The 16,002-nt window shown below is 41.3% G+C and overlaps 1 protein-coding gene across 1 annotated transcript in view; it reads right to left on the bottom strand.

The window, feature by feature from the left end:
- LOC126412888 (odorant receptor 67c-like) overlaps positions 1 to 15,550 on the bottom strand; it is a 54,645-nt gene extending 39,095 nt beyond the window's left edge. Inside the window, exons 1-2 of the mRNA XM_050082778.1 lie at positions 15,542 to 15,550; positions 15,293 to 15,426 (exon numbers count right to left, since the gene is read on the bottom strand). Coding sequence (XP_049938735.1) covers positions 15,293 to 15,426; positions 15,542 to 15,550 — 143 coding nt within the window. The remainder of the gene's footprint in view (positions 1 to 15,292; positions 15,427 to 15,541) is intronic.
- Between the last annotated feature and the right edge of the window lie 452 nt (positions 15,551 to 16,002).

The following is a 16,002-nucleotide window of genomic DNA, read 5'->3' as shown; positions in this document are numbered from 1 at the left end:
GTGCACCCTTGTGTATTTGTTTTCTTCCTGTCTCTGTGTAGTTTCATAGAATTTTTTCTTCTTTTAATATTAAGCTACATTCACTATGATGAGGAATACTGTTATCCTCGAATATAATTGGCATTAATAATATGTTATTTACTTTGTAAAGATGTTAGACATTAATTCCGTTCTGTTTAATGCTCATGTGTGAAGTTGATGTTTCGAAAGTTATTCTGATCTTTTATGTATTTACTAATGTCATAATTCCTGGAACACTGATGTATATGTTATATCGATTCTTTTGTAAAGCCTGTAATACAATTGTTATCAATATTGTTATGTTCTTTAATGATGTATTTTGTACATTTGTTATTATATTCTTATGTTATAAAATTGTAACTGACACCAGTTCATCAAATTAAGTAACTTGTAAGTTCCATTTCACTGCACACATTTCTGTTGGTCATAGTATATGGACAATATGTGAGAAGTAGGGACTGATAGTGTTTGCACGTGTGTTGGTAATTCAGCAAGGGACTGGATAACGGCATTGCTGGTTCTAAGGACATGTCAAACAAATTTTTTGTGAGTGGACAAGTGGTGGTTTATGGACTTGCTATATTCTCCGCAAGAATCTTCGATGGTGATTGTGCACCTGCACAGTCGCAACGGATGGCTGCTGGCCGTCTCTACAAGGACTCCAGTGGGTCTGCACCTCTGGTGGCCCACCAATACCATTATCTCTACAAGGACTGCAGTGGGTCTGCACCTCTGGTGGCCCACCAATACCGTAATCTCTACCAGGACTCCAGTGGGTCTGCTCTGTGATGACCTACCTACCAATATTCTTCCAAACTTCGAATGACTCTGCTGTGGGTTTGCTCTGTTGTGGCCCATTACCTGTCTGCATGTCGAGAGTCAGCACTGTCTTTCCGTTGGAAGGTCAACACTACTTCTTCAAGACTGCATGGAAATCCACTACTTCTATGTGCATTTTCTTTTACTGCTTGGACTTTGAGAAAAGCTCTGCATTTTTACTGTGATGAACAATGTGGACTGTCTTTATGGACTGTGAGAAATTTTGATCTTTTGACCAACATAATATTAATAAGTGTGTGCATTTTATATCTTTGTTACTGTAATTGTGAAAAATTTTTGTCAAATCTGTATTGGCCAGTGCCCAACACCATTTGTAAAAATTTTTGTGGGGAGCATGGGGGCTATGTAAGTAGGCTGTTTATGTTTTCTCTATGTAAGTAGGCTGTTTATGTTTTCTCTATGTAAGTAGGCTGTTTATGTTTTCTCTATGTAAGTAGGCTGTTTAGGATTTCTTATTGGTAACGCCACCTCTGTATGACAATCACTGGCTGTGCTGTGGGCAGTCTGTGTCTGCTTTGCATTGTTGTAATACTCGCCATTGTAGTGTTAGGCAGCTGGCTGTGAACAGCGCGTAGCGTTGCGCAGTTGGAGGTGAGCCGCCAGCAGTGGTGGATGTGGGGAGAGAGATGGCGGAGGTTTCTAATTTGTCATGAACTGATATATATATTATGACTTGTGATGATATTAAGGTAAATACATTGTTTGCTCTCTATTAATATCTTTCATTTGCTAACTATCCCTATCAGTAGTTAGTGCCTTCAGTAGTTTGAATCTTCTATTTAGCTGGCAGTAGTGGCGCTCGCTGTACTGCAGTAGCTTGAGCAGCAAAGATTTTTGTGAGGTAAGTGATTTGTGAAAGGTATAGTTTAATGTTTGTCAGGGCCATTCTTTAGTAGGGAATTTTGAAAGTCAGATTGCGTTGCGCTAAAAATATTGTGTGTCAGGTTAAGCACAGTCCTGTAGAATTGTTCAAAGGGGAAGTTTCAAATTGAAATAATTTCCTTCAACAGAAATCGGCGGTGAAGAAATAAACTCTTTCATAAAATATTTGAGAATCAAATTCAGTTACATAAAATGTCAGCAAATTTACTATTACCTTACAACTGTTTAATCACTAGGCATACAATGAATGCTACTAACAATGCACTGATTAATAAACATGCAGGAGAAAGAAACACAAAACATGATCGGTAATGATGGATATTTCAATTACACTGTTAGAAGTGCACGACTATGCATAATTCTGAATGTAGACTCATGATAAGAGTTTAACCCCAACTGAACACCGGTGGCCTACTGCAAGTTTCGAATTAGTCTACCATATCAAGAAAGGTTTATTTGAACCCACTATAAGAAGGTTTAAAAACGAAGCGAAAGAGCTTAACTGTGTGGAAAATTTATAGAGCTTGCCTGTCTGAACACCACATAGCCACAGGGTTAGAGAAGGTAAATCAAAAAGATGACACTCTAATACTTTCTAATGAAGATTATGGGAAAAGAGTTATTTCACACATACACAAAAAAAGAAAAGAAGTTGAATAACACTGAAACAAATATATTCTGTTAGAAACCAACACACATAAGGGTGTGCTTGTGAATTAATACGGTAAAATAGATCACTCTCACAGCAAAATGTGGCCTATCGTAAGCTGTCATATTTTTATGTTTTTTTGGGTTTGGTATAAGACAGTAATCAAGCACATGTTCACATGCAGAGATATCAAGGTCACAAGAATCTTCAAGGCGAAAAGGATGTAGAAAATCGCAATAAAAATACAAGTGATATTTATTATCTTTGTTAAGATGATCTGGGAAGAGAGTTACAGTGAACTAATGATAAATTTGCCCTGTTTCATGATAAACCCATAACATTATTTGAAAATAGCTTTACACATAAACTAATCAGAAAGGACGTTAAATACCTATGAAAAATTATAGTTTACCAAGAAAATTAATCCATAGTGAGATGAGGATGGACATGAACCTGTATGAACAACGAATACAGATCCTGTGATAGTTGCGTACCACAGAGACTACTCCAGTCTGAAAAATTGATCAAAATCAAGGAACTTGCACATTATATTAGAAACCAATAATTTCCATAGAAGACTTAAGTCTACATAAATGTCTTGAAGCATGAAACAGAGCAACAGTCAAATAACACAATAACTCCAACGTTTTACAAATGATGACATATGGTAGGCACGTTTAATAACGATTTCATAATTACAATGTAAAATGTATTGACAAGCACTTCATGAGAAAAATCAAAACAATGTGTTGAAAAAGCAACTCACAGAAAATTCAATGATTACAATGTATGACCCATTTCTCCTTCTAAAAGTAAGAAAAATATATATTCTCCCAAAACAAAATGTTCATTTCAAAGTTTTTCCAACAGAGCACTATGGTTTTCTTCACATATAGTAAATACTGTCTTGTCCGAAATATGTAACGCATAACTAACGGAGGATTGAAATATTTCATTGTAAGAGGTACCAGTAAGTACTAACAGTTTCTCATATGAAATAATTTTCCAAAAGTTTTTAGAAATTGATATATTCTAGATTAGGAATCTGATTGAAACGCAAAATAACAGTTTGGATTTCATAAGATTTGCTCAAATGAGAATTTCATTTGCACATACACACACCAAACTGTGCAAGCATTAAATAGAGTTAACTGGTATATTATATCACCTATCTAACACATTTGACTTCATTAAATTATCACCACTGATAACCTCAGCTCTTATGGAACCAATGGTATATTCTACCAATGGATAATGTCAGAGATAAACAGAAGAATGCAAAATATTGTAATTAGTAATTCAACTAATGGGAGTACGGGAGATTAACTTATTTGAGCAGAAATCATTTATAGGGCCCCACAATGAACAATATAAGATCCACTATTATTTTCATATATGTAAGTGACCTTCCATCTCATATACAACAAGGAGAAACAGTTCCTTGTGCAGATAAAACCAATATTGTGATCAGTCCAACAGGAAACAGAAGAAACGAAAAATAATGATCTTAAAGGAATTATTGAGTGATTCTCCCCAAGTTCTCTCACTCTTAATTTCAAAAAGTCACTTGTTCAGTGGAGCACATCTTGAGGTACTACAGCAATGCTAAATGTACAATAACTAAGGCAGAAAGCAAAAAAATATCTAGGCCTGACATTCTTGAGAATTTAAACATGAGAAACACATTTTTGAACGTGTACGAGCTACAAATCTTAGGGAGAGACAAATCAGAAAGTGAACATATTTTGCCAGATTTCCTTCTGTAACATTCAATGGAATAATGTTTTACAGTAATTTACCTTTAAGAAAGCTCTTTGTGCTGAAAGGCCTGCTGCATAATAATATACTCACCCGGGATTGTGCTTTAGACTACTTTTATGGAAGTTAGGACATTTTGACTAATGGTTCAAAGTGTACAGGACGTCCCAAGAATCTTGGTCTCTATTCAAGGATATTACACAAACGATCATTCGAACCAAAAATGCCTAGTAAACATTGGGTCTAAAAAGCATATCTTGCGAACTATGAAAACTGTTTCTTCGATAGTGAAAACAATTTTCCTGTACTGCAACGTTTATGCGTTCCGTATTTTGGGAGGAGGTAGTAGGGCCAAAACAAGAAAAAATAATCTTGCAAAAGTGGGCCCTAAAATGTATACCTTAACAACCATGAGCACATTTTTTGTCTTCGCTGTTGTGAAATACATTTTTCCTAGTAAACGTGTGCTCACAGTTCATAAGGTATGCAAGGAGCTTGTTGTAGAAGGGGCGGTTACACAGTATCAGGGATGAAGAACTGTTCAAAGCTGTTCCTGTCATATCCCTAAATCCTGATCGTGCCTCCGCGGACATTGGGTAATTATAAACCCCCAACCATGGAACTTTGTTCCAAAAGACACACTTCAGTTCAAAAGGAACAGATACAAAACATGCAGGAAAATATACATTGATTGTTTCCCATTATGGTAGCCGTTCCTACGAAGTTGCTCCTCCAAAGTTTTCGATCACTCACATGGTCATATAAAAGTCAGACATATAGTTAAATTCAAAAACGGCTCACCTCCAGAGGACGTCATGTTTACAAGTAGATATGAAATTGGCATACTTCGTCAAAATATAAGAGGTATTAGATATAAAGTTAGTGAACTGCTCATAGATGTTGACTCTGAAATAATTTTTATATCGGAGCACCACTTACATAATATGCCAATTCAGAGGTTATCTTAACCAGAATGCAGATTAGCTGGCAGTTTTGCATAGAGTTCCATGGAGGGAGGTGAAAACAATATTCCATTTCAGTCCGTGCACATATCGTGGCACTACACTGATCAGATATTTGGATGTTGTGCAGAGGCAGTTGAATTAAGTGAAATTGAACTTCTAATATTTGATATTTATAGGTCCCGTGCCTCTGACTTCAGAATATTTCTGCTCAAGCAAGAGAGGTTCTTGATTCACTTTCTAGGAAGTACTAGAAATTAGTTCCATGTGGTGACTTCAGTACAAATATTTTATGTGATGGTGCAAGAAAAAGGATGTTGGAAGGTCTAAATTCATATGATCTGATGCAGAATATGTTTTTTACAACTAAGGTGCAGGGGAACACTAGCACAGCCATAGGCCACATTTTTATTGCTCGAACAGTCCACGGGTGTACTGCCGATCCATAGTGTCCAACGGGCAAAATATTTCGGCAATCAGACATGTCGCCATCGTCAGGTGCGCTGACGGACTAAGCTCCTGAGGGTGGGCTGTCGTCTTAAATCCCCTTTCCACGCGATGCGTTCTTCCGGCGGTCTGCGCCCGCGCGTCAGTGGTCGGTGAGACGCTGGCATCGGCGTCTGTGGTGGCGTTGGTGTAATTGCCTCGTCCGCCCTAGTCGCCCGTTCGTTTCCTTTGCTGAGCGTATTTTTAATTAGACTCAAAGCTGGTTCCCATGCCCTGCTGAGGTTGTAGCCGCAATCTCGGTTGGTGAGTCCGTTCCTGGTATGAAATTCGATAGCCTCTCTACCGACGCTGCCCAGTATTTAGATGTCTATGGAGGACCCAGGTATGTTGGTAGCCCATTTCGTGAGTTTCGGACAAACAGTGCTCTGCGACCGCCGACTTGTTGTGGTACCCACGTCGAGTGTGCCTCCGATGGTCTTGGCAACGATTTTCAATTGTGCACACTGTCTGTCCTATATAAGTCTTCCCAGAATGACACGGAATCTGGTATATACCGGCCTTCTGCAAACCGAGATCGTCTTTGACACTTCCCTATGACGCTGGCGTTTTATTTGGTGGGCAGAAGACAGTTCCTACTCGGTGTTTCCTCAATATTCGTCCTATTTTCCCCGATAGTGCGCCAGTATGCGGTATATAGGCAGTGTCTATCTCTTTTTCCGTGACTTCTTCCGTCTCCAGACACTATATTGTAGAGGTGGGGCGGAGAGCGCGTATGAATGGCAATTCAGAGTACCCGTTTTCCCGGAATACAGTTTTTAGGTATTCCAGCTCTTGGGTCAGACTCTCTGCGTCAGAGATGGTGCGCGCCCTGTGCACCAGTGTTTTTAGCACCCCATTCCTCTGTGCAGGGTGGTGGCAGCTATCCACTTGCAAATACATGTCGGTGTGCGTTTTCTTCCTATATACCCCGTGGCCCAGGATGCCATCCGCTCTTCTTTTGACCATGGCGTCCAGGAATTGTAATCTTCCTTCTGCTTCGGCCTCCATAGTGAATTTGATGTTCGGATGGATGGAGTTCAGGTGTGTAAAGAAATCCTGGAACTTTTCCCTTCCTTGGGGCCAGATCACGAACGTGTCATCCAAATAACGTAGAAAACAAGAAGTTTTCCATTTGGATGACGCCGAACCTTCCTCCTCGAAGTACTCCTCATAGAAATTCGCGACCACAGGCGAGAGTGGGCTCCCCATTGCCACTCCGTTTGTTCACAGTATTCTCCATTAAAGAGAAAATACGTGGAAGTCAGAAAGTGCTTGAAAAGTTCGGTCGTCTTCTTGTCAAATTTCTATCCAATAAGCTCAACTGACTCTCGGAGAGTCACCCTGGTGAATAATAAAACAACGTCAAAACTTACCAAGATCTCTGAGTCTTTCAGCTTGAAGTTGTCGAGACGTTTTACGAAATCGACAGGATTACGAACGTGATGAGGGAATTTACCCACATAAGGGCTTAGTAATTCTGCCAGGTATTTGGCCAGTAAATATGTAGGTGCCCTAAAGTTGTTGATAATTGGGCGTAACGGCACCCCTTCTTTGTGGACTTTAAGGAGTCCGTAAGTCTTGACGGTATAGGTCCTTGAGGTGTCAAATCATGGCGACCCCCTCCGCTAAATCTGCGTCCTTGAGAAGAGCTCTAGTCTTGTTCTCCACCTTCTTTGTGGTGTCAGCGTTGATCTTCGTGTAAGATTCGTCACTTAGCAGGCTCAGCATCTTCTCAACGTAGTCCTTATGGGAAAGAACAATCGTAGCGTTGCCTTTGTCAGCAGGTAAGACAAAAATCTCAGAACTCTATGTCAGGTCTCGAATGACTGCCCTCTCCCTGCTGGTAATATTCGATTTGATCGGTTTAGTTCTCGTCAGAGCACGGCAGGTAATTCTTCAGTTGCTTCAGGTGGTTGTTGCGCAGCAACCTGTTCAAGTGCACTGACAATGTCCGCTACTGGCGTGAACCTAGGTGTGGGTGCAAAATTAAGTCCATTCTCCTGAAAAGAAACTGCATCCCCAGTCAGCTCGATGTCCGTGAGATTGATGACCGTCTTGTATGGAGCTTCCAGAAATGGTTTGTCAGAGAGACGACAGAATTTAGGTATCTGACGTCCCGAGGTCTTCTTATGTGCAGAATCGGCGGTCACCCAGGTAACGCCATCAATCCAGTCCCAGGTCTCGGAATTAAAATGTTGGCAAGTTGTATATGTAGTGTAAGTAGTTCCTGGGAGTTGTACTCAAGGTTGCGTCTGGTAAAGTGTACCCTCTCACATACCAAAGCGAGGCTAGCATGCTTCATAATTCTCTTACCCCGGGGCTACGGGGTACACAGGAAGAAAACTTACACGGACCCGTGTTTGCAAGCATATAGGTGCCACCATCCTTCGCAGAGGAATGAGGTGCTAAGAACACTGGTGCACAGGGCGCGCACCATCTCTGACGCAGAGAGTCTGTCCCAAGAGCTGGAACACCTCAAAACTGTATTCCGGGAAAACGGGTACTCTGAACTGCCATTCAGACGCGATCTCCACCCCACCTCTACAATATAATGTGTGGAGACGGAAGAAGTCACGGAGAAAGAGATAGCCACAGCCTATACACCGTATACTCGCGCACTATCGGGGAAAATAGGACGAATATTGAGGAAACACAGAGTAGGAACTGTCTTCTGCCCACCAAATAAAACGCGAGCATTATAGGGAAGTGTCAAACACGATCTCGGTTTGCGGAAGGCCGGTATATACCAGATTCCGTGACATTGTGGATGACTTATATTGAACAGACAATGCGCACCATCGAAGATCGTTACCCTGAACATCAGAAGCACACTCGACTTGGGTACCCCAACTACCCCAACAAGGCGGCGGTCGCAGAGCACTGTTTGCCCGAAAGTCATGAAATGGACTACCAAAATACCAGGGCCCTGGCGCAGATATCTAAATACTAGGACAACGTCGTTAGAGAGGCTATCGAATTTCATGCCAGGGTCGGACTCATCAACCGAGATTGCGGCTACAACCTCAGCAGGGCATGGGAACCAACACTGAGTCTAATTAAAAGGACGCTCAGTAGAGAAAACGAACGGGCGACTAGGGCGGACGAGGCAATCACACCGACGCCACCACAGACGCCGATGCCAGCTTCCCACCGACCGCTGACGCGCGGGCGCGGACCGCGGAAAGAACCTCTCGCGAGGAGAGGGGATTTAAGACGACCGCCCTCCCTCAGGAGCTCAGTTCGTCAGCGCACCTGACGATGGCGTCATGTCTGATCGCCGAAATATTGTGCCCGTTGGACACTATGAACCGGCAGTACACCCATGGATTTTTCAAGCAAGAAATACGCCGGGTGAAACTGAACCATCACATCATATTTTTATTCATTCTTCGTTACTAGATGTGCATTCTGTTAGTAAAAGAGAGAATGGCCTTTGAGGCCATGGTGCACAAATTTTAACACGAAAAGGCTTTTGTACTCAAACAAATGTAACATATAATTACAAACTCTTAAGGGAAGTTAATCCAACGGCAACAGAGAGTTTTTTAATTACAGTTTGTAGTAAAAATATTTCTGTTACTGACAATTCAAAAATATGTACTGTATTTAACAATAGTTTTATGTGCATTGCTGGTGAACTAAATAAAATTTTAATTTCTACAGGGAATCATGTAACTCTCTTGGAAAATGCCTTTCCGAGACTGACGTCTGAAATACTCCTCTGTGATACTGACAAAGGAATCTCATGGGAAAATATAGACAGTTTTAGACCTGTTTCTAAGCCATCAGTGTTTGCTGAAGTTATTGAAAATGCTATGTATGTAAGAACAATTGATCATTTTATGTCACATAATTTGCTATCAAGTGTACAGTTCAGTTTTAGAAATGCTATATTCTCTTTTCCCTGAGAGGTACTGGATTGATTAAACAAAAGGTTTCAAACGCTAGGCATCTTTTTTGATTTAACTAAGGCGTTTGATTTTGTTGATCGCAAAATATTGTTCCAGAAGTTGGACCATTATGGAATTTGGGGAACAGCTCACAGTTGGTTCACTTCTTACTTTAACAACAGACAGCAGAAGCTCATTATTCACAGTGATGAGAATGGCTATGATGTGGGGTCTGTGTGGGGTATGGTCAATGGGGGAGTGTCCCAGGGATCAGTGTTGGGTCCACTCCTGTTTATTATTCATATAAATGATATGCCCTCTTGTATTACGGATAACTCTAAAATATTTCTGTTTGCTGATGACACTAGCTTGGTAGTAAACGATGTTGTGAGCAACAGTGGCTCCGATTCAGACAGTGCGGTCAATGACATAAGTTCATTGCTTGTAGAAAATAAAGTAACGCTAAATCACAGTAAGACTCAGTTTTTACAGTTGTAGCTCACATTTCAACAAAACCCAACGTTTTAATTTCACACAATGGCCATGTGATTACAGAAAGTGAACAGTTCAAATTTCTAGGTGTTCAGACAGATAATAAACTGTCATGGAAAGCCAACATTTAGGATCTTGTTCAAAGACTTCTGATGTAAGGAAATATTATTATTGTTATTCTTTCTTCTCTCAGACGTTATGTCTGGTCCAAAAATGGAAAGTGACGCGGACCTTGATCAAGTGTGACTTCCTTTTAACTGTACAGTATATGTTACATTGCATTTAGGAACTTTCAGGTAATTGAACATGTATCAATAATTACAGATTTCTGTAGTTGTATATATAAGTTTGGATGTAGCTGTATTGTGTTGATGTACTGGTGGATATTGTGTGGTATGACTCCTGTAGTTGATAGTATAATTGGTATAATGTCAACTTTATCGTGATGCCACATGTCCTTGACTTCCTCAGCCAGTTGGATGTATTTTTCAATTTTTTCTCCTGTTTTCTTTTGTATATTTGTTGTATAGGGTATGGATATTTCGATTAGTTGTGTTAATATCTTCTTTTTATTGGTGAGTATGATGTCAGGTTTGTTATGTGGTGTTGTTTTATCTGCTACAATGGTTCTGTTCCAGTATAATTTGTATTCATCATTCTCCAGTACATTTTGTGGTGCATACTTGTATGTGGGAACGTGTTGTTTTATACGTTTATGTTTTATAAGTTTACGTTATTATTGTTATTATTATTATTATTATTAATCATCAGATTGAGAAGGGGAAGCAACATATGCTTGCGTGGCTCCTTTCCCAGTTTAGAAAGTGCCGCGTACCATTGTGGAACAGTGAGACTTTGTGAGAGCGATGTGCGATTTGAGAAGTGAACTTTTGCTAAGAATTTCCTGGACGTCACTGGCACTGAAAAGTACGTAAGTACCAGTTTAAAACTAAGTTTGAAGAATATTACAAGGGGGGAATATAAGTAGTATGATAACGTCGGCCTCTTCTGTCCACACGAAACTGTGAAAAAACTTGGCACATAGAAAGTAAATGATTAAGGTTGTTCAACTACCAAAGATAACACAAATTTAGAGTAATTGACACTATAATTACGAGCTTGGATGTAACACAGAGATAACATGTTAACACCTACTTCAATGCCAATCACAGAGCGTGAGTCGTTTGAAAAGTTTAGAAGTCACGTAGAAACGTTCATTCGTTAACCACTCTGCGTTTTTCACACACACTAGTCCCACATGCAACAACGTGACAGGTTTTAAAAAATTTCAATTCTTATAATGACGCCTGTGTAATGTTGCGTCCGTATTACACAGAAGATAAAAAGTGGACGATGGGTTGTGCGCTTGTTTTTTGTAATATTCAAATGTCTTCAGAGTTTGTTTTTAACATCGTTGTTTTTACGCGCGCTCTAAGTTAGTCTGTAGTTTCTTAGGCACTTCAGTGGCGCTGGATTCATTTCTCCTTGTAAATCGTCAAAATATGTGAAATGACTTCTTCCAGTTCATTATGATTAACTGTCTTCCTCTTCTTGCGGTTTATCTACGGTTGGCGCCCCTTCTACGCATACCCCCCTCCCGCCCCCCCCCCCCCCACGCCATCTTATCCTGCCTTCACTTTCCTCAAGAATCATATTCCTTGCTCACATTGTCTCCTCCACATCATTATTCCTGTTGCGTCGTGTGTGAACCCTTTTCCTCCGCTGAGTTGATGTCTGTCGTGGTATTCTATTTAGAATCCTGTCTTCATTCATCCTATTCTCATTGACTTTTCTTCCGCTGTGATGATGTCCATCGTGGTATCCTATATGTTGTTCGGTCTTCATTTATCCTATTCACTTGGCCCATTCACATAAGCTATTTTCTTGGATGTCGTCACATATATCCCCAACCATTTTCATCCTTTGTCAGATTACGTCATTTATTATCCTATCCATTCTAGTACAGCTTGAGAATTGTCTTAATTAATCCCTCTTTGTGGCAAGCAGATTATTCTAATTCTGTTTTGCTTAAGTCTCAGGCTTTTGCTCCTTGCAAAACTACTCGCAGAACTGGAGTCTTATAGATTCTCTGCATCGTTGTCCTACTTATCTTTTTGTTCCACAGAACAGAGCTCGTTGCCCTAGTCACAGCTCGTCCCTTATTAAATCTACAACTTTATTAAACTAGTTTATTAAATAATACCAATTTATTAAATATTTACGAAAGATATTTTGCCTGTTCCCTACTTATAATTACTTCTGCATCGACCTCCAAATTATTTACTTTTTCTGATCCAGTAGCCAAGCACTCACACTTCTTCATGTTTCTCTTCAGGCCAACCTTTCTACATTCCTCTTTAAGCTTTCTTATCATACAGTTCACATCATCTTCATCTTCTGCTATTACAATATGGTCGTTGTAAAATACAGGCTGAATATCTTGACAGCCGTTACTGTCACTCCTATAACCTGGTATTTTTTACGCAAGTCTGCACGGCTGCTCCTAGAAACAGCTTAAAGAGGGCCGGTGAAAGACCACATCCCTGCTACAGACCCCTCATCTCGTATTTTTCTGTTCAGCTACTCCAAGTCCTTACTCTCGCTGTGTTGTGCTCATGTAATTTCATAACAGACTTTAGCAACCTTTGATCTAACTCTCTCTCTTTCAACTTTCCGCACAATTTGTTGGCAGGTGCAGTATCGTATGCTTTCTCTAAATCAACCAGTGCAACGTGTGTCTCCAGTACAGCATTTGTAGGTTTTTCACAAATCAGTAACTGTACTAACGATATATGGAACATAAAATTAGGTGAAGCCGCTAATCTATGCGCCATCAGCTAGCACTAAGGTTCCATGCTTTGGTGGATCTGCGTAGAAGTGGTCATACAGTACGTGCCATCGATAGTCTCCGAGAATCCTGGGGCCTGTATACTTTCCACCAGCGTAACCAAGAGCCAGTACTATTCGCTGCTCCGTTCAGATACATAACCAAGCTGATATGGTTTTCTGCATCAGCAAGGATGCTGCCCATGGCAAGCTACCACTCAGCATATGTTGCAAACTCCTTCCTAGTAACGGTCATCACTTCCAATGCTACCGTTGATAATCCGTGTCGAAGGCATCAAAATAACAGACGTTGTTGTTGAGTAAGCATTCTCAACTCCGCACTTGGTGCAGTACTGGAGAATCCATACCACAGCTTCGCCAATAGATACACGTACTCGTGTCATTCAAACTGCCGGTTGTACCATGGTTAAAACTTCTTCGATCAAAGAACAATGAGGATTAGCGGAGATGAAATATGCAGATCTTAACAGGAACTACGATCTTTGTAGGTGAGGTACCTATCGTTTGGATTATGAACACATTAGCAGGTTGTGGTGTGCATACTGTAAGACCTTCGGTACACACACCATCAGAATATTTGACTCGTCGCTCTAACGAAGTAGGCGAGTGTCAGCAATTTGTCTCTTGGTCTTATCGTGGGGTGTTTATCTTCTGCCATTTGATCAGACGACAGAAATGCCACTTGCATGCTTAGAGTAGCAGATTGACGGTGACCAACTTTAAACAGAACTTGAATAATTCTCACACACATTTATTAAAATAATTACAAGCATAAACAATACGTAACTTGATTCTGGAGGCTGTTTATAATTGACAATCTGAACTTCCTTTGGTCTTGGTACGTTAATCTTATTCTCACATATCTCTGATACTTGACAAAGGGTCTATACATTTCTCTTCATGGCTACGTACAGGAATATGATAATCTTATTAGGTGCAAACTGAAACTTGACTATAGACTGGTACAGACTAATGCAAACTGGTACAGACTAATGCAGACTCTAATCGGAGATCTGTACACTCGTTATAATACCTCGAGCGTTCAGGTATCACTGCACGAGAGTGATCCACTAGGAGAAAAGGTTCTACGTTAGCAGCGATCTTATTGGCTGCGTAACATATTAATACGCACGAGCACTGCGCCTGCACTGTTGTGCTTAACGAGGCGCGCTCTAGTGGGAAAGTTGTGTACGCGCTGACTACGCGGAACTATGTAAACAACACAGGTTCTGGACTGTTGACAAGATGGCGGCAGTTGCTTGAGCAGTATGTCGTGGTGCTGGACACAGTGAGAAGAGTGTTTGTGAGTGACAGTAGTTGCTCACCTAAGCAGCATGTCGTGGTACTGGACACAGTGAGAAGAGTGCTTATGAGTGACAGCAGTTAAGTGGGTAGTATTCCAGGGTACTGCACAGAGTGAGTAGAGTATCTGTGAGTGGAGCCAGTTACCCGAGCAGCACGTCATAGTAATCGGCGCTGTGAGCAGAGTGCTTGTGAGTGGCAGCACTTGTTTACCTGAGCAGCATGTCGTGGTACTGGACGCAGTGAGAAGAGTGCTTATGAGTGACAGCAGTTAAGTGGGTAGCATTCCAGGGTACTGCACAGAGTGAGTAGAGTATCTGTGAGTGGAGCCAGTTACCCGAGCAGCACGTCATAGTAATCGGGGCTGTGAGCAGAGTGCTTGTGAGTGGCAGCACTTGTTTACCTGAGCAGCATGTCGTGGTACTGGACACAGTGAGAAGAGTGCTTATGAGTGACAGCAGTTAAGTGGGTAGCATTCCAGGGTACTGCACAGAGTGAGTAGAGTATCTGTGAGTGGAGCCAGTTACCCGAGCAGCATGTCATAGTAATCGGCGCTGTGAGCAGAGTGTTTGTGAGTGGCAGCACTTGTTTACCTGAGCAGCATGTCGTGGTACTGGACGCAGTGAGAGGAGTGCTTATGAGTGACAGCAGTTAAGTGGGTAGCATTCCAGGGTACTGCACAGAGTGAGTAGAGTATCTGTGAGTGGAGCCAGTTACCTGAGCAGCACGTCATAGTAATCGGCGCTGTGAGCAGAGTGCTTGTGAGTGGCAGCACTTGTTTACCTGAGCAGCATGTCGTGGTACTGGACACAGTGAGAAGAGTGCTTATGAGTGACAGCAGATAAGTGGGTAGCATTCCAGGGTACTGCACAGAGTGAGTAGAGTATCTGTGAGTGGAGCCAGTTACCCGAACAGCACGTCATAGTAATCGGCGCTGTGAGCAGAGTGTTTGTGAGTGACAGCACTTGTTTACCTGAGAAGCATGTCGTGGTACTGGACACAGTGAGAAGAGTGCTTATGAGTGACAGCAGTTAAGTGGGTAGCATTCCAGGGTACTGCACAGAGTGAGTAGAGTATCTGTGAGTGGAGCCAGTTACCCGAGCAGCATGTCATAGTAATCGGCGCTGTGAGCAGAGTGCTTGTGAGTGGCAGCACTTGTTTACCTGAGCAGCATGTCGTGGTACTGGACGCAGTGCGCCACCACTTTGTGCAGCTCTCTCTCCTGCGTGGTCCCTGCACGGCGCAGTGTCCTGGCGGCAGCGATCTCCCAGCAGTTTCGCAGCTTATCTCCCAGCTCCTGTGGGCACAGTTTCCCGAGTTGAAAAAGTACATGAAGATATTTTTTCTCTATACGGCTTTTCAAAAGTTGTTTAATGTAGGCTAGCACTTCTGTAGCACAAAGATTTACTGACCACAGACATTAAAGAGATATGCTTTACCGACGTCAGGATACAACAATGTGTACAACATTACTCTGTATGAACGTAATATGTCTCGGTGTTCTGAACTCAGTTACTTGTCCACATTGGTGCAATAGGTTTATATTCTCACTTTACTGTAGGAAGACGAGTGTAATATGCATTAAGTTCAAGAAAGAAGGTGGAACAATAAAAATGGAAGACCAAGAGAGATGTGCATAGATTATAGGGGTGTTAGGTCAGGATGCGATTTTTCTTTTCTGTTCAGTCTGTATGTGGGATAAGCAATGAAGGAAAGAAAATAAAGGTTCAGAAGTGGAATTTAAATTAAGGACAGTAAGATTTAAAAGACTGTCTGATAAAATTGATTACATGCATATACCAGAAGAAGGATTACAGGATATATTAAATATAATGAACCGTCTACTGGGTACAGAGTACCGATTCAGAGTGAA

The sequence above is a fragment of the Schistocerca serialis genome, chromosome 7 (assembly GCF_023864345.2).
Source record: "Schistocerca serialis cubense isolate TAMUIC-IGC-003099 chromosome 7, iqSchSeri2.2, whole genome shotgun sequence".
In the NCBI taxonomy this organism is placed as follows: domain Eukaryota; kingdom Metazoa; phylum Arthropoda; class Insecta; order Orthoptera; family Acrididae; genus Schistocerca; species Schistocerca serialis.
This window is presented reverse-complemented; position numbering and strand designations above follow the sequence as displayed.